This window comes from Pongo abelii, chromosome 5 (genome assembly GCF_028885655.2).
Source record: "Pongo abelii isolate AG06213 chromosome 5, NHGRI_mPonAbe1-v2.0_pri, whole genome shotgun sequence".
Taxonomy (NCBI): domain Eukaryota; kingdom Metazoa; phylum Chordata; class Mammalia; order Primates; family Hominidae; genus Pongo; species Pongo abelii.
Window position 1 is genome coordinate 136,838,763 of NC_071990.2, and position 18,191 is coordinate 136,856,953.

The 18,191-nt window shown below is 39.0% G+C and overlaps 1 protein-coding gene across 14 annotated transcripts in view; it reads right to left on the minus strand.

Moving 5' to 3' along the window:
- Positions 1-18,191, minus strand: part of AHI1 (Abelson helper integration site 1) — a 209,111-nt gene that overhangs the window by 26,031 nt on the left and 164,889 nt on the right. For 10 of the 14 annotated variants that reach the window (XM_024248789.3, XM_024248782.3, XM_063724992.1 and 7 more), the window contains 2 exons: positions 13,133-13,295; positions 8,460-8,557 (listed from right to left, as the gene is read on the minus strand). The exons of 2 other annotated variants lie outside the window; for them this stretch is intronic. In XM_024248789.3, the coding sequence (XP_024104557.1) occupies positions 8,460-8,557; positions 13,133-13,295 (261 nt within the window). The remainder of the gene's footprint in view (positions 1-8,459; positions 8,558-13,132; positions 13,296-18,191) is intronic. 2 more of the 14 variants (XR_010140352.1, XR_010140353.1) reach the window with 1 other exon arrangement.

Here is an 18,191-nt window from a genome sequence, read left to right on the forward strand (position 1 = left end):
AAACCTGTTTCATCATAACAAAAATCTGCACTGTCTATTATAAATTTGTTGTTGGACTTAACATAATAATAAATCATATTATTTCTATGATTAACAATAATTCAGATTCGTTCCTGGTACAGGGATCAGTAAATGGAAAAAAATTTTCTCTCTAAAGTGATATTTGAAAATAGTGTTATACAGCACAATTATTAGATACCTTGAAGACTAAGAAAAACACATGCACATTGAGGGCAATGTATTTATTGCCTACCATTTTTCTGAGAGGCTGACAGTTTACCAATGTAAAATTTTGCGTGTGTGTGTGTTTGGCTGGAAGAGGAACTACCATGAAGTTATCTAATGCTTTTGGGTTCTCTGTTCTTGTTTTGAACTAGGCAAGAAAGCAGCTGTTCCTGAAAATAACTAGAGTGTACACTTTGGTTTAGAATAGTCTGTCCTTTGGAATTAAGCCAGCATGCTCTTATTGACTCTACATGCTTAATAAAATAATGAAAATTATTAAGACATTCGTCTGCTCATGTGAAGATTAGCTATAATAGATATTTTTATAATTATCTTGAATAGCAAAACCAATAACTATTATTATTTAATGAATTTTTAGAGAAGAATATAAGCAAAAATAACAGTAGTTTCTCCACATCTTCAAAAATAATCTAACATTTCTGTGCATACTTATTACTGTACATCTAGCATTTATATAAAAACATACTTGACTGTATTAATGTTGAAACACTAATAGAAGGTAAATAGTACTTTCCTACTTTGGGTTTTGTTTTTTAGAAATAAAGAAAAAAGAAAACAGCATTTTCAGGAATTAAAAAAACAGATTTTAGGAATTAAAAAAACAGATTTTAGGAATTAAAAAAAGAAAACTGGGTATTTTGGTACCTAAAAATGGTTAAAAAATAGGATTGTCTCTGCTAATAAGAAAAGAGGCCAGGAGTGGTGGCTCACACTTGTAATCACAGCACTTTGGGAGGCTGAGGCGCTCAGATCACTTGAGGCTAGGAGTTTGAGATCAGCCTGGCCAACATGGTGAAACCCCATCTCTACTAAAAGTACAAACATTAGCAGGGCGTGGTGGCCCACACATGTAGTCCGAGCTACTCGGGAGACTGAGGCAGGAGAATCACTTGAACTGGGGAGGCAGAGGTTGCAGTGAGCTGGGATCCCATCACTGCACTCCAACCTGGGTGACAGGGCAAGACCCCGCCTCAAAAAAAAAAAAAAAAAAGATGTCAAAGATATACTGAAAAAAGAAAAAGCAGAATCTTAAGTATGATCGTAGTTTCATAAACATAAAAAACAGACAAAGATGCGTATTTATATATGCAAGAACATTTTTGTAAGCATATGCAAGAAACAGAACGAGCATAAATATTAGCAGGACAGAAGACTCATTTTTCGTTTTATACTATTCTTTACTGGTTATAATTTTAAAACTATGAACATATGTTATTTTTTATAGTAGAACAACTCTAGTAATTAAAAAAATTTTAGTAATAACTTTCCTCCCCAAATAAATGGATCATAAAGGTTAATGCTTAGGCTAGCAAAAATAAAAAGGCTAAAAAGCAAAAAAAAGTCCAAAATACAAAAAAATAGAACAAATTTTGTCAGCACTACTCGTTTTCAAAGCTTCTGAGTTTCTCTCCTTCCTGATAATACTTATATTCTCTTTTCTGTTAGATGCAATTTGTAGCACACCTTGGTAAAAATGTTCTGGAATGAACTTGGAGGAAAACATTTTCCTGCTCCCACTCCCCTGTGGTATAAGTTGTTACTGATTTGTTTCGGGATGATTAACTCATCTCGTCCCCTCCTCCTCCAGTGAAGAGCCAGCAACAAATGCTGCCATCACCCACTAACATTTCAATGAACCAGATGAAATGCTGGAAGGTACCTGGCACAATTAGCAACAGAGCAGGTGTGTTCCACTTGGAAGAATATGTAAGATGCAGCAGCTGCCAAGCTATTAAGAGGTATAATTTTACTTCTTATTCTATAGCTTGAAAAGAAATAATTTTAAAAAGGAAAGAAAATGATTGAGGTTTGTTTCCTTTTTTCATTAAAAATATAGAGTACAATTCTTAAAACTTACACATGAAGAAGGGTACAATGAAACAAACACCAAACAGGGATGTGGGCTGGGCACGGTGGCTCATGCCTATAATCCCAGCAGTTTGGGAGGCTGAGGCAGGCAGATCACTTGAGGTCAGGAGTTAGAGGCCAGCCTGGCCAAACTAGTGAAACCCTGTCTCTACTACAAATACAAAAATTAGCCAGGCATGGTGGTGCACACGTGTAATCTCAGCTACTCGGGAGGCTGAGGCATGAGAATTGCTTGAACTTGGGAGGTGGAGGTTGCTGTGAGCTGAGATCTCACCACTGTACTTCAGCTTGGCAATAGAGTGAGACTGTTTCAAAAAAAAAACAAAAACAAAAACAAACAAACAAACAAAAAACCAACCAACCAACCAACCAAAGAAAACAGAAACAAACAAACCAAAAACAACCAGGGATGTAAAAAACCAGTGTGATACAGAACCTGGCTAACTGTGCAGGTACCAACTGTATGTGTGTGTTGCTAACTAGGTGGTGGAGGAAAATGGGCAATGGCCTGAGAATATGGAGGCCATGCTCCTAATTAGCAGCATCATTTTAAATGAACTTCTTATAGCTTCCTGGATCTCAATTTCCTGTAGAATGAAGGAGTTGATTAGAATCACCAAGGATGATCTCTAAGGTCCTTTCCATGTCACTAGTTCTGTAATTCTATGAACTTAGATGCCCCACAATTTTAGTCACTTTATCAGAGACTACTTTTCATGTTCTTTCTTAAAAAAAAAGTATGTGATAATAAAAATAAAAATTTGCACATGAAATTAAATATCTGATAGACTCTGTGGGAGGTTTATAAGGTAAGGTCTTGATAAAATCAAACCATATATATTTTAATAAAGGAGCTAAATTTAAGAAATGCAACCAGCCAGCTGCTAAGAAGCTCAGTTACACATTTCTCAAAAGTTGGCTGTTAGTTCCATGACTCAGAGTGCACCCAAATCATTTTAATTACTCGAGGCAACATTATATTTCTTAGGGGCTTCTTTTTACATAAACATAGATCATTTGTTATACCTTCTCTCACTGGGAAGTAAAATACTGTCTTACACACATAGCACATTCCTAAGAGAAAAAAATATATGCAGGATTCTATTCTAACACGTGGATTCAGATAGAGAAGATCAAATCATGTTCTTCAACAAAAGAAATCCATGCATCTTAAGCTTTAAGGCCTAATTTGAGTTCCATATCCTCCATGAGAACATTCCTACTCCCTTGCCCAAATGGAGTTTTATACTCTGCAACTCCTTTACATGACTGTAAATTCCTTAAATCTATTAGAATTAAGGTTTGGGCATCAGTGGGATTAGCCTGAAGTAGACCTCAAGGGTGACGATGGTATCTGAAGAACTGGTCTGCTGCAATATGAATATGAAGGTATGTTTGAAGCATGGAGATCAGTCTGTGAGGGGCAAAAGTCACAGGAAATTTGAAAAATCAACTACAGTCTAAACTAAGACTATGATGCAGTGAGTCCACCTAAGTAGAGGAGTGGCACAGGCAGTGAGAACTGGGAAGTTTTGGAAACAAGTAGGAGGTCCCTATCCATAAGAACACAGGCACATCAGGAAGAGGAAGGGGCAATACCAACTTCACAGGTAAGACACTGACAGAGTTCTTTATATTTCCTCTGGCAGAGTCAATGTTAATTCAAGGGTACTAGAAACATACTAAGGGGGGGGGGGTCAGGTCACCTCAGTTTCAAAGGTTAGCATGTTGCAGGTCAGGGACATGAGAAAATCACAAAAAGTAAAGGCTGTATCTTTCATAGCATCACGCAGTTTTTAATATAGACTAAAAGTATTGTTAGCTGTCACAGCAACCCTTTATACCAATGTTGTAAATGCTTCCACTGCATTAAAGGTTTTTATGTTGTAAATTTAGACCTCAGGTTTGTGTTATGTCTGTGTTAACCTCATGTTTATGTTATGGACCTCATGTTTGTGTAACCCCCAAATTCATGTGTTAAAATCCTAACTCTCAACAAGATGGTTATTAGGAGGTATTTGGAAGGTAATTAGGTCTTGAGGGCAGAGCCCTCATAAATGGTATTGGTGCTTTTATAATGAGAGACACAAAAAAGCTTGCTTCCTCTCTCTGCTCTCTGCCCAGTGAGGATAAGTGAGGTTGCAAACCAGGGAGGAGACTTTCACCAGACCCTGGATCTGCCAGCACAGTGATCATGAGCTTCCCAGCTTCCAGAAGTGTGAGAAAAAAATTTTGTTATTTAAGCCACCCAGTCTACATTTGTTACAGCAGACACAACTAAGACAAGCATTTTCCTAAATTCTTAAGTCTGCTGCTGAATTACAAACAATGGGTAATATTACACATGTAACATTTGCCCATAATCAAATGCCTGCCAATCCTCTTGACTGTATCCCTTACGGTCCTTACATTGTTGTAGACAACCATCACCATATATCGTTGCTTATTTGAAACTGATGTTTTACCAAGAAACCATTTTTCTTTCAGTTCCTTACAGCACAGGCTACTCATTCTCACATACCCATTCTCACATAGTTCATGGTTCTCTCATGAACCATGAGAGCCGGGAGTTAACAATGGCCTCCTCTTAGTTCCCTACTGCTGATTTTAGGGTATTGCAATGCCAAAGCACTTTTCCTTGGGTGCTCTGACACCTGGCTATTACATCTCCTGCTTATTTTTGCATCTGTGATCGGCAGACCTTGTGGTCACTCTAACACAATGGCTGTCAACATTGGTTGCACATTAAAATTACCTGGAAAGCTTTTGAAATCTGCCCTTGCCTACGTCCTATTTCACCAACTAAACGTATTTGAAGGGGTGGAGATTGTTATCCATATCTAGTTTTTTAACTGGTTTGGTGATTTCAATGTGAAGCCAAAGTTGAGACCTTTGTTTTAACCTAAGAATTAAGGATGTCAGCTCTTTGTTCATCAGTTTCCTCTTCATCCTAACTCTTGCTATCATCCTGGAATCTTAATGTTCAAGAGTACAACCTGTCCAACACTCTGGGTCCTAGTTCCTTGACCAGTTCAACTCTAATAACATGTTCCTCAATTTCACTTCAGCTTTTATACATACTTTATGAATTTATCATAACCTGAGCTGCTTGACATCTGAGACACTAAATAAGCAAAAGAGTTTATGGCCTTGAACACTATAGTTCCAGCTTGTTGACTCCTTTTCCGTGTGACACTATGCCTCTACCTGGGCCCCAGTAGCTTGCTGTAACCTTGTAGAGGAGAACGTGCTTTCTAACTCTGCCTATCTTCTGATTCTACGTCCTTTCCAACTGGATAATCCTCTATGGTGCATCACTCTGGTAATTCTTACCAATGCTATCAAGTCTCTTAACCTCTTGTGTTCCTTTCACATTCACAACTCCAATTATATATTAAACCAAATCTGCCTTCTCTACTGCTATGCCCTAGATGCTGAGAAGAGACTACTGAAGAAAAAAAATCCAACTGTACAGATTTATGCCACCTCCATTCTTACGGTATCCAAAACAGCAGCTCCCAGAACTACTAAGAAATCTTTTTATATGTCCTAAATGAGCCCCTATTTTCCTTACTCAGATGGTTATTATTCTTCTTGTGCTCCTATCTCACTCCTTTGCCACTCAAATTAGAAATGAACCTTGCTTTTTGTTTTGGAGAACATAAAAATATCTTTAATTTCTAGACTTCAACCCTTTATTAACTTATCTGCATCCCTATCCACACTTACCTGTTTAGAGGGGCACTGCTCTAAGCTCCATACTGTTGACATTTTTGGCCAGAGAATTCTTTGTTGAGGGCAGCTGTCCTCTGCATTCTAGGATACTGAGCAACATCCATGACCTCTGCCCACCAGTATTATCCCCCACCTTGTAGTTGAGAAAACAAAAAACATCTCCAAACATTGCTAAATGACTCCTGGAAGGCACAATCACTTTCAGTTGAGAACCCTCTGCTTGGAGCAAGACTAATCTGTCAACCTGTCTTTCCAATAAAGTACTTCCTGCTTCCTCCAAGATCCACTGTGTCCTTGGTGTCCTTTCTTTATCTATCTTCAGCCTGAACCTGTCTATTGGCTTTGTCTCCTTAATATATAATTTTACGTCTGTCCATTATTTAAAAAATCATTCATGGACACCAGACCTCCCTTCAGCCACTGAGGAATCTTTTTTTATTCTTCAAAGTGAAACTTTGAGAATGGCTTCCATGAGAGTTCACATGCTGAGGCCTCATTCCACCTTTACTCTGCTCTTCAATTCTTGCCACTCTATTGATACTGGTACAAAGCTACCAGGGTCCTCTTGATGACCAAATGCTTTGATAACCTAACTGCTTGGCTGTTTCCAACTATACTCTTCTTGAACCTCTCTACCTCTTTTGGATTCCAGGGCACTTTTTTTCTGTTTATTATTTTTTCTTTTTTTCCTTTTCCTTTACTCTTTCTTAATCTTCTCTTCCTTTGACTGTCCCTTAATACTAGTGTTTAATTAGGTTCTGTCCTTGGCCTTTTCCTCTTATAGCTCTATGACATACTTTCTGGGCTCTGCCTTCATTACAAGCTTTCACTTACTGATATAATAGAACTAACACACTAATTCTCATTTGATTTTTAAGCTCTACATTCTCTCAAATTCCAATCCTGCATTTCTGGCTCCCAGTGAATATTTCTATCTGGGAGCACTACAGATACTACTAACAAATTGAGATATCTAAAACTGAGCTTATCATATCTTACTCTGCAAGGAATGGTGATTCCTTTTCCCTGTCTTCCCAAATCTTTATTTATTTCATTACTTCTATGGCACCACTATTTATTCAGTTGTATAAGTCAAGACCCTTAGCAAAATCCTAGATTCCAACTTCACTAATAAAATCCAATCAATCATAAAATCCTGTCAATTACAGCTTATATCCCCTGACCTCCATCCTCACTAGTTCAGGTTTTTGTATTTTATTTCCACAGATTCCTAATTTCCTTGTGCTAGGTCCTTAGCTACCTCAAATTCAGCAACTATTCTGCTGCACTAGAATGGCCTTACTAACATGCAAATTTGTTCATGTCATTCCCTGAATTATGTCCTTCAGGGGATCTCCTTCGTCAGGAGCATAAAATTTAAGTGTTTTAGCAGAGTATGCTACGGCTTCTGTGGCCTGGTTCCTGCATTTCTCCTGTCCTTCTCTCTATTAGAACTTATGCCCAGACATAATCATACCATCCCATAACTTACTCATGTTATTCCCTCTGCTGGAAAGTTTTTTTCTAACTTCACTGACCTAACACATATTTTTGCATCCTAGATGCCTCAGGTCAAGTATTTCCTCCTTGGGAACTCTTCATGGACTCCCCCAGGGTATATTTAAGAGAGTTTCTTTGTATGTGTTCCCAATATACTGTGTACATATCTGCATTATAGTTTCTACCAGAGTCTACTGGACTTGCTTGCTTGCAGGTGTGTGCACCAGCTTGTAAGCAACTTAAGAGCAAGTGCCTTGCCTACTCCTGAAACTCCTGTTTCAGTGGGGATTAATAGAGTGCATGGATGAAGGCATTCAATAAAACATGCTGACTGACTGAACGATATATGTCAGGTTCAACTGTCAAAAAACTTTGACACTGTAATGATATGTACATGAAATGTATTTGTAAAAAAAAATCTATGTTGGTTCATGGAATCAAGAAGCAGTGAGGTTATTCAGTGTAAGGGAAGAGCTAATGTAATACAATAAAACAAGTTTAGTAAGCAATATACATGATAGTACAGTGCTTATTAAACCTTTCTACCAAAGTACTGCTAACATCAGAAGAATACTGATTAATATCCCTGAAGGGTCTGATGACACAGACTAAAATACATGACATTTCTCTGGCTGCTCTGGCTGATAATACATCCACATTCATTTTAATGTAAAAACATTTTAAATTATTTGCAAATAAAAGGAATGCTCCAGAAAGATAGAACTTCTTAATTTTGTGAACTCCAGGGAGCTCCAGCATAAATGTTTACCTCCCAGGTGGGGCTGATGACACTGTCAGTATCACAGTTAAAGAAATAAGTGCAGAGTAGAAACAGCACACCTAAAGCCACAAATTCTACTTTGGGTCCTTGTCCCATCACTTAGGCTGTGACTTGAAGTCTACTTTAACCTTTCTGGGCCTCCTCAGTTTCCTTATCTGGAAAATGGCTATAATATTTGCCTTATGTATTTCATAATGATGTTTGTACCAAGACATAAAAAATAATGTGAACAATGAAGGATAATAAGCATAAAAAATAAAGTAATATTTTATCCAGAAAGAGTGAAAATCAAAGTACATATGCAATACATATGCTTAAAAACATTTACCTTTTGAGGAGCTGGAGATTTTTCTATTTTAGTTTTTTCCTCAGGGCTTAAAGGAGGGGATCGCTCCTTTATCTCAGGAGGCAGTTCCTGATACAGTGCTGAAATTGGAAAAAGGAATTCATGTAATCAAATTGAGGAGCACTGCTCCATGGGGGAAAAACAACGATGGTAGCGGCAAATATGAAATTAAAGAAATCAATATTCAATTCCTTGGTGTACCAATAAGATACCTAAAACTTACTTGTTATGGCAATTTGCAATTTTACTCATTAGTTATCAAAAGAACTATGATTGGAAAATTTTAATCATCTGGATTTCAGAAATGCAGAAGGTGTCATTTTCACTTATTATCTGGTCAGACAGATGCTTATTTTATTTTATCTCAATACACATTTACCAGGGACCTGCTAAATGCCAGGATATCTGCTAGAAACTGCTGGAGAACATATGGAGATCATCAAAAGACAGTCTTCATTAGGAAGGAGCTTACAATCTGGTCAGAGAAAGACATGTTTACAAGTAACCATAAAATAAATGTGACATTATTTGAAAGTGAAATAATTACAAAGACAAACTCTGATGTGGGGATGGAAAATACTTAATGGAAGAAGTGGTAGGTGTATCAGACTCTGAAGACTAGGTAGGATTTTACCAGTCAGAGGTATGCAAAAAAAAAATAATTTGGGGGCAGGGCGCGGTGGCTCATGCCAGCACTTTGGGAGGCTGAGGTGGGCGGATCCCTTGAGGCCAAGAGTTTGAGACCAGCCTGGCCAACATGGTGAAACCCCATCCCTACCCAAAAATATAATAATTAGCTGGGCATGGTGGCAAGCACCTGTAGTCCCAGCTTTGGGAGGCTGAGGCATGGGAATTGCTTGAACCTGAGAGGTGGAGGTTGCAGTGAGCCAAGACAGTGCCACTGCACTCCAGCCTGGGAGACAGGGTGAGACTCTGTCTCAAAAAAAAGGAAAGGATAATTTGGGAAGATGATATGAAATCAATAAGCATGGAGTTAGGACTATATATGATATTGAATCTATATACAGTGTTGAATTTAAGATTCTTATAATCCAATATTCTATATAATCTATTGAATCTATATAGGATATTGAATCTAAAGAGCTATGTGCAAATTTTAAAGGGTTAAAACAAAAATATATTTTGGTTAACAACATCTCTGAATTGAAAGAAACTGCTGAAATATACTTGATCAAAACTGTACAACTCAGATTATGAGATATACTAATTGTCTTTGTATGTGGAGTGATTTTATTATTGGGTTTATCTCATATTTTAAGGGTGTTAGATGTGATGGGGGGAAGCTGATCATGTTGTTCTTCTCAGTGCCTTAAGATACAAAGAGTAAGTTCTTTATAACAGTGGGAGTATGAACTTCTTTCATTGTGTTGTTCTCTTAAAGGACAGGCTCTCTTAGAGTATCTGCTCGTATACTTCCTTAGATTCTGCTCTGATACTCCCTTAGATAATTTACTTTGCATAGTTGGCTTCAGATAAAGATCAAGGACAATTCTTCCTACTATTTTTAGACTAGAATATGCTACTGACAGTCATTTTTTTCTCTAATGTTAAAACTGGGCAATTGAGTTTTTTGTTAAATTCAGGTAAAAAAAGGATAAAAGGGAAAGGGAAATAACCCCTAATGAAGTGTGAGAGTTCAATCATCACAGTCGCAGATTTTTCTAAGTTTTTTGTTGTTGTTGTTCTGGTCTCTACAAGGCTTTTTAAAGAAGCAGTGACTGATGCCAAAAGAAGACATAAATTATTCTGGGATACAATAAGGAATTATGGCAGTTGAAGGATGGTCATTATTGAGACAAAGAATTTATTTCTGTATGTAGCCATCAACTCATCACTGCCATATGCTTCAGAGGTCTGGCTTTGATCATCATGGAAGAAGAACAAATTTTATTAGCTTTTAAAAAAAAATTATTTTTTGTGGAGATGGAGTCTTGTTATATTGTCCAGGCTGGTCTCAAACTCTTGGCATCAAGTAATCCTCCCTCTTCAGCCTCCTGAAGTGTTGGGATTACAGGCATGAGCTGCTGCATCTGGCCTCATTAGCTTTTTAATTCACTGTAGCTCAAATATCTATATCCTCTCAAGATCTGCAAGCCTAAGAGGTTAATTTTGTAAACTAGATTCTCAAATTAAAGCACTTAATCCCACCCTGCCTAGAGATATGCAAGTGAGAAAATTTAAAAAATATTTCCATTTGTATATAAGAAGAGTAATGGATTGTAATATTTCATTAAAATGAGGCATACTCCAGAGTGACCACCATTGTGCCAGCAGCTCTTGATTTAAAAAGCTTGATTTAAACAGAAGTTACCCCTGTCTAACCTCAGCTGTTGACCCTGTGGGAGACCCAACGATAAGAAGAAGGAACTTGGCTATTTTAGATGATCTGGAAGTTAGAAGTGCTGAGCTTATGGAACTTATATGCTGTCTTATACCTACATGGGAATTAACTTGCCCTAAAATTTCTTCCTTTCATACGGCCTTATGTTTTTTCCATTACACAACCTCTTCTAAACACAAAAATATACCTCTAACAGAGTTTAAGAGTTATATGTCAAAATTAGCTGGGCATGGTAGCATGTGCCTGTAGTTCCAGCTACTCAGGAGGCTCAGATGGGAGGACTGATTGAGCCCGGGAGGTCAAGGCTGCAGTGAGCCGTGACTGCATCACTGCACTCTAGCCTGGGTGACAAAGTGAGGCCCCGTCTCAGAAAAAAAAAAAAAAAGAAAGAAAAAAAAAAAGAGTTGTATGTCATTTACTACTTACAAGAAGGTAACTAAAACAGCTACACAGAAGAAATTAAGAATTTTATGAGAGTGAGAAGTGGTACAATTTTTGAGACATATAGCACTTTTTAGGGGAGGAGTCTGCTGACTGTGGCAGATAAGCTGAAGAAGGGAGCTGCAATGGGACTTAGGGCACTTGAGAGACTGGGGAGGGGAGCAATGGGAAGGACCTGGCTGAAGACAAGGTCGTAGGAAGGTGCCAAAGACAGATAATTTTATCTAGGCTTAGCCCAGCATCTGGTAATCACGAAGGAAATTCTTCTTCCATTCCTTCATCTCTTTGGCTGTCAAAATTGAAAACTTAAGTTAGAATCAATAATATTTTTGTTTAGTCGTAGTTTTGGGTTAAACAGTTTCATGGACTAGCCTGAAAACCAATTATTATTTATAATAATTATTTCTTTGCAGAAACAAAAGACTTAAATATTCAAAACACAGATTGTTCTCAATTTCAAGGCTGCCTATACTACAATTTTTTTTTTTTTTTTTTTTTTTTTTTTTTTTTTTTTTTTTGAGACAGAGTTTTGCTCTGTTGCTAGGCTGGAGTGCAGTGGCACGATCTTGGCTCACTGCAACCTCCGCCTCCCGGGTTCAAGCGATTCTCCCGCCTCAGCCTCCCAAGTAGCTGGGATTATAGGTGCCCACCACCATGCCTGGCTGATTTTTTGTACTGTTAGTAGAGACAAGGTTTTGCCATGTTGGCCAGGCTGGTCTCGAACTCCTGACCTCAAGTGATCTGCCTGCCTCGGCCTCTCAAAGTGGTGGGATTACAGGCGTGAGCCACAGTGCCTGGCCTGCCTATACTACATTTTGAATCAGAACCAGAATTTTTGTGCTTACAGAAGAAAAGCTTACAGATGATATCATTTAATTCCTTCATTTTACAGAAGGTAACTGGGGCATATGAGTGTAAGATGTTGAGCTGAGGTTAGAAGTCAGTTTTCCTGACCCCTGAGTGTTGTGCTTTTCCTAGCATGCTATCAAGTTAATTGTAGATAGAATGCATTCTTCTGAAGAAGCACTACTATACTTCTCCCCTTTAATGATAGTTTTAAAGTTATTATTGTTTTCAGGCTCTCTGCGTTAGTTCTGTTTTCACCTCTCAAGGCCTAGTGGTGAATCTACAGCTTTCAGAAACTCATATTTAGATTTTCTTCTCTAGCTCTTTTTTTTTCATTTTAAGCTATTATTTATTGAACAAAAACCATTATTAAAACACGAAGTAGAAATTAAAATACAAGAAAGGTTCATACAGTCTTGTCATATCACATGGTAAGTTCTAGGCTTTGTCAACACGTGCACATAACTTTTAAATAATTGTCATTTATCAACTTTGTGCTTACATATTTTCAGCTCTAGCTCATTTTTTCCCCCATAAATGAGGGCTAAATTTACTTGAGAATGAAACAACTTACTGTAGTTTTGTTTTCACAGGTAACCAGCTAGGACTGAGGTATACAAAGTAAAAGAATGCAGTTGGGGAACTAGAAGCTCTTAAGATGCCAGTCAGCTGAGGAGTCACTGTGGCAAGAGAAGAACTGACCGAACTGTGCAGAAGGCAGGTGGCAGGGTCAAATGAGTTGAATAAGAAAGCTGGTAGCTAGAGGGGCAGGGTCCCCGAGGATAAGAAGTCCATGAAACCAACATTCCAATCTCAGAATGTAGCAGTTGCTAACGTACTAGTGCCTCCTCTTTTTATTCTTTTACATCATGAGAATGAAAAGCAATACCATTGGTAAACATATGCAAAGGTTACAAAGACAGTAAATTAAAGACTAGAAAATGATACAATCTTGGACTATCAGTTATACCATACTAGTAAACCAGGAAGGGAGCATAAAACTTACTTTCACTAGCCACATGATTAGCTGGAAAATAACCTTCCTGTCCCTTTCCTATGCTGCCATACCACCAGTCTTCATTATCTTTGAAAAACACTCGGATAATGTCTCCGCGATGGATGGTTAGTTCATCTGATCGATTCGCTGTGTAGTCATAAAGAGCCACTACCTAAGAGAGAGATAAGACCACCACAGCTTTATCACAACTGTACCACAGAGAAAACCCCCAACATTCACTTCCTCTTGCAGAAGAGCAGCTGAAACCAAAGCAGTACTTTGGTAAGTGTGAGGCTGTCTCAAGGTTTGCTAATGGGATGAGGGGTGGTGGGAACACAGCAGGAGAAGCAAGATAAAAGACTGTGGGATTGAGAAATGGTTATGAGCATTCAATACACTAAGATTAGCTTCAAAACAGCAGATGTTAATTTTTTAAAGCAAATTACTTGTGAAGCAAATAAACAAAAGCTCACACACCATTTACTTTTTTAGAATTGTTTTATACTACCTTTATGTCTCATTCTCTGTGCTAAGCAGATGCATCTGAAAAAAATTCTTCAGAAGTTCTACAGTTTTACCAAAAGGAAAAACTCAATGGAACAATCTGATTGCATTGCTTGGTTTACTGTTAATGTCTTTTTTTGAGATAAATTTCTCTACACACATACATATTTTTTGATGTTTTATATCAACAACTTAAGCCTTCTATCTTTAAAAAGTATCCTTATAAGTTATTTTTACTTGATACAAATTTAAGAGGAAAAGCCTTTTCATGAAAATCCTCTTCTTTGTGTTACAGTAATCATTATATTTGATTTCCTTTTGTTTTGAAAACCCAAGTCAAAATGATATGGCAGTGGCTGCACAGGCATTTAAAAATCCTTGGCTGGGCATGGTGGCTCATGCCTGTAATCTCAGCACTTTGGGAGGCCAAGGCAGGAGGACTGCTTGAAGCCAAGAGTTCAGATCAACCTGAGCAACAAAGCCAGACCTCCATCTCTACACGAAAAAATAAAAAAAAATTAGTTGGCTGTGGTAGTGTGTGCCTGCAGTCCTAGCACTCAGGAGGCTGAGGTGGGAGGATCACTTGAGCCCTGGGGTTTGGAGGCTGCAGTGAGCTATGCCTGCACCACTACACTTCAGCCTGGGTGACGCAGAAAGACCTTGTCTCTAAAAAAAAAGAAGAAGAAGAAGAAAAAAATCCCTTATAGTAGTTAAAGGCAGGAAGACCTCAATAAATTTTAGATTTAGATCTGATACACTGTATAAAGTAGGACATAATAACATCTATACTGAATAATACATTTATGCTGTTTTCCCCTCTACTTAAACAGTATCTGAAAATGTATAGGTTATACAACTACATATGTAATGGAAAATTACATATATAGTTATATATATATATTTATAGCATGTCTCAGTGTGCACAGCACGTGAGAGTCCAGGGAAGAGAAACCTAAGAGTCCCATGTGGTGGGAACCCGGCATTAGACGTGAGAGCTGAGATAGAAGGCTAGGAGAAGCTGAGGCTCATGGAGTAAGCGGGGCTCAGACCATGCAAGTTGAAAAAGTTCAGACTCAATAATATGGCCAATGGAAAGGCACAGAAGGGTTTTAACCAGAGGATTCCATTACAGTTCACATAACTGTTTCTGATACCTTTTAATCCATTTAACAATATTTATTAACACATCAGGCAATTCTAACGAATGAGTTTGGACTTAACTGCTGTCACCATATAAGGGTTTAATTCAACTAGCTCAAATGCAATGCCTATTGTACAGCTTAGCATAGTATCTAATTTACAACATGAGATGCAGGGTGTTATTTAAGGTTTACAAGTTATAAGTTTTTTTTTGAGATGGAGTCTGGCTCTGTCGCCCAGGCTGGAGCACACTGGTGTGATCTAGGCTCACTGCAACCTCCGCCACCAGGGTTCAAGTGATTCTCCTGCCTCAGCCTCCTGAGTAGTTGGGATTACAGGTGCCCACCACCACGCCTGGCTAATTTTTGTATTTTTAGTAGAGACGGGGTTTCGCCATGTTGGTCAGGCTGGTTTCGAACTCCTGACCTCAGGTGATCCGCTCGCCTTGGCCTCCCAAAGTGTTGGGATTACAGGCATGAGCCACTGCGTCCGGCCACAAGTTATAACTTTAGTATACTGATGTTAAGTCACTTAAATACAAGTGGAACTTTTAACTTTTCTCTTTGTTCTCCAAATTTCTCTTTCAGTCTCTTACCTGGTACTATCATAGGAGAGGAAAGCTAATTAAAATGTGCTGAGTGATCACCATGTTCTCGATACCATGCTAGTTGTTTAGGTGTTATTCTGCTTAATCCTTATGACAACTTGGTCAGGCCATGTATCCTTATTTCCATTTTACAAAAGAGAAATTTGATGTCCAGAGAAATTTAGGAACTTCTCTAAAGTCAAGTAAACTAGTAAGTGATAGAATCAAGACTTAAACCCAGTCTCAATCTCTTTCCTTCCTTCCCTTCTTTCTTTCTTTTCCCCTAGTTCCAGGAAACTCTGTGATGGTTTGTTCCTTATCCTGGCTGTGGTACAAAACACCACAACTTTAATGAGTCTCATGCAAAGATGAGGTTAATGTATGCTTATTTGTCTGGAGCCCTAGGTGGCTGTTGGGAAGGATTCAGCTTAGGCAACAAAATCACTTACGAAACCCTACATCAGGCTGTGTCACTGTATGAACCTCGGGAAGTCTGAAGCTTATCAAGTGAAGTCTGAAAAATTTTCCTGAATTTTACACACAGGGGTGTCTTGATAAAAGAATCCCTTCAGAGGCACAGGGGTCCAAAAAGCCTATGAGAGCCCACATTACACCTTTTCTATTACAGTACCTACTGATTATTCTCTTCTTACAGAACCAAATACACACATCAATTTTGCATGGCCCACTAGTACCTGTAAACATGTTCTGCACTCTGTGACTGTTATGGACTGAATTGTGTCACTCAAAATTCATAGGTTGAAGCCCTAGCTCCCAGTGTGAATGTATTTGGAGACATGGCCTTTACGGAGGTAATTCATGTTAAATGAAATCATAGAGGTGGGGCCTGGATTAACAGGACTGGCATTTTTATAAGAGGAAGATACAGTGAGAAAGTGGCCATGTGCAAGCCAACAGGAGAGGTAGTAGGAGAAACTGACTGTGCTAGCACCTTGGTCTTCTAGCCTCCAGAATTGTGAGAAAATAAATTTCTTCTTCTTCTTCTTTCTTTAAAAAATTATTTCAATAGCTTTAGGGGTACAAGGGGTTTCTGGTTACATGGATGAATTGCACAGTGGTGAAGTCTGGGCTTTCAGTGTACCTGTCATGTAAATAGTATACACTGTACCCCACAGGTAATTTTTTTTTTTTTTTTTGAGACAGAGTCTTGCTCTCTTGCCCAGGCTGGAGTGCAGTGGCGCCATCTTGGCTCACTGTAACCTCTGCCTCCTGGGTTCAAGCTATTCTCCTGCCTTGGCCTCCCGAGTAGCTGGGATTACGGGCACCCGCCACCATGCTCAGCCAATTTTTGTATTTGTAGTAGAGATGGGGTTTCACCACCACGTTGGCCAGGCTGGTCTCAAACTCCTGACCTCAGGTGATCCGTCTGCCTTGGCCTCCCAAAGTGTTGGGATGACAGACGTGAACCACTGCACCTGGCCCCGACAGGTAATGTTTCATTCTTCATCCCTCTCCCACCCTCCTTCCACTCTTCTGACTCTCCAATGTCCATTATACCTCTCTGTATGCCTTTGTGTAGCTTAGCTCCTACTTTTAAGTGAGAACATGCAGTATTTGGTTTTTTGTTCGTGAGTTACTTCACTTAGGATAATGGTCCCATTCCCATACAAGTTGCTGCAAAATACATTATTTCATACTTTTTAAAATGGATGAGTAGCAGTCAACATACATATACATATCACACTGAGAAAATAAATTTCTGCAAAACCACCCAGTCTGTGGTATTTTGTTAGGGCAGCCCTAGCAGGCTAGTACACTTTTAAACCTGATGGTGTCAGATGAACCACTTACTACCACCCCAGCCTAAAACTACAAATGTGTAATGCCTCACTTGTATCCATTTCAGGTCCTCAGCAACTTACAGAACTGTGTTCCACACTATTAAGCTGTCATCTCTGGATGTAGAAATGTCTTTGTCATAAAACTCTACAACCAGCATCCTTGGGAGGGTGATTACTGGTGAGGCTACGTTCTCTAAAGCAAAGAAATTGGAGCATGTCATCGTAATACCACTGTTGACATTCAAGTACAGGCAGACCTCATTTTGTTGTATTTCACAGTGTGGTATTATAATATGTATTATGTTTCTATTTGCAGGTCCTGGTTCATAACTCCCATATCCCTTGTTACAGTTTTTTGGTTTAATGGTTGGTGTGTTAGGCCTTAGGGGCAGGCCTCAGAAAACAGAATGTCTCTGATCTCCTTCTGCTCTCCTTTTACCTGCCCCAAGGTAGGACTCTAATCACCACCCCCTACCTTTCTGACTGTAGGAGCTTCTGAGCAATCAGAAGGGCCCTTCCTCCCTCTACCCTGGAGGAAGGAATGCTGATGTCACCGAGCTTCCACAAAAACCTAAGAGGACTGAGTTAGCAGAGCTTCCAGATAGCTGAACAAATGGAGGTTCCAGGAGAGTCGTGCCCCAGGGAGGTCATAGAAGCTTCCCCTCCTTCCCTCATAGGTCGCTCTACATATCTCTTCAGCTGTTTCCTCTGTAACATGCCTTGTAATAAACCAGCAAATGTAAGTGTTTCCCTGAGTTCCATGAGTTACTCCAGCAAATTAAGTGAACTGGAAGAGGGGGTTGTGGGAACCCCAACTTGAAGCCAGTTGGTCAAAAGTTCTGGAAGCCTGTACCTGTGAATGATGCCTGGGGTGGGGGGCAGTCTTGGGGACTGAGCCCTCAACCTGTGGGATCTGACACTGTCTTCAAGTAGAGAGTACTAGAATTGAATTGGAGTACATCTAGCTGGTCATGGAAGTCTTCTGTGTTAATTGTGGTGTGAGGGCACAGTGAAAACATGGTTGCAAAGTTTTTCC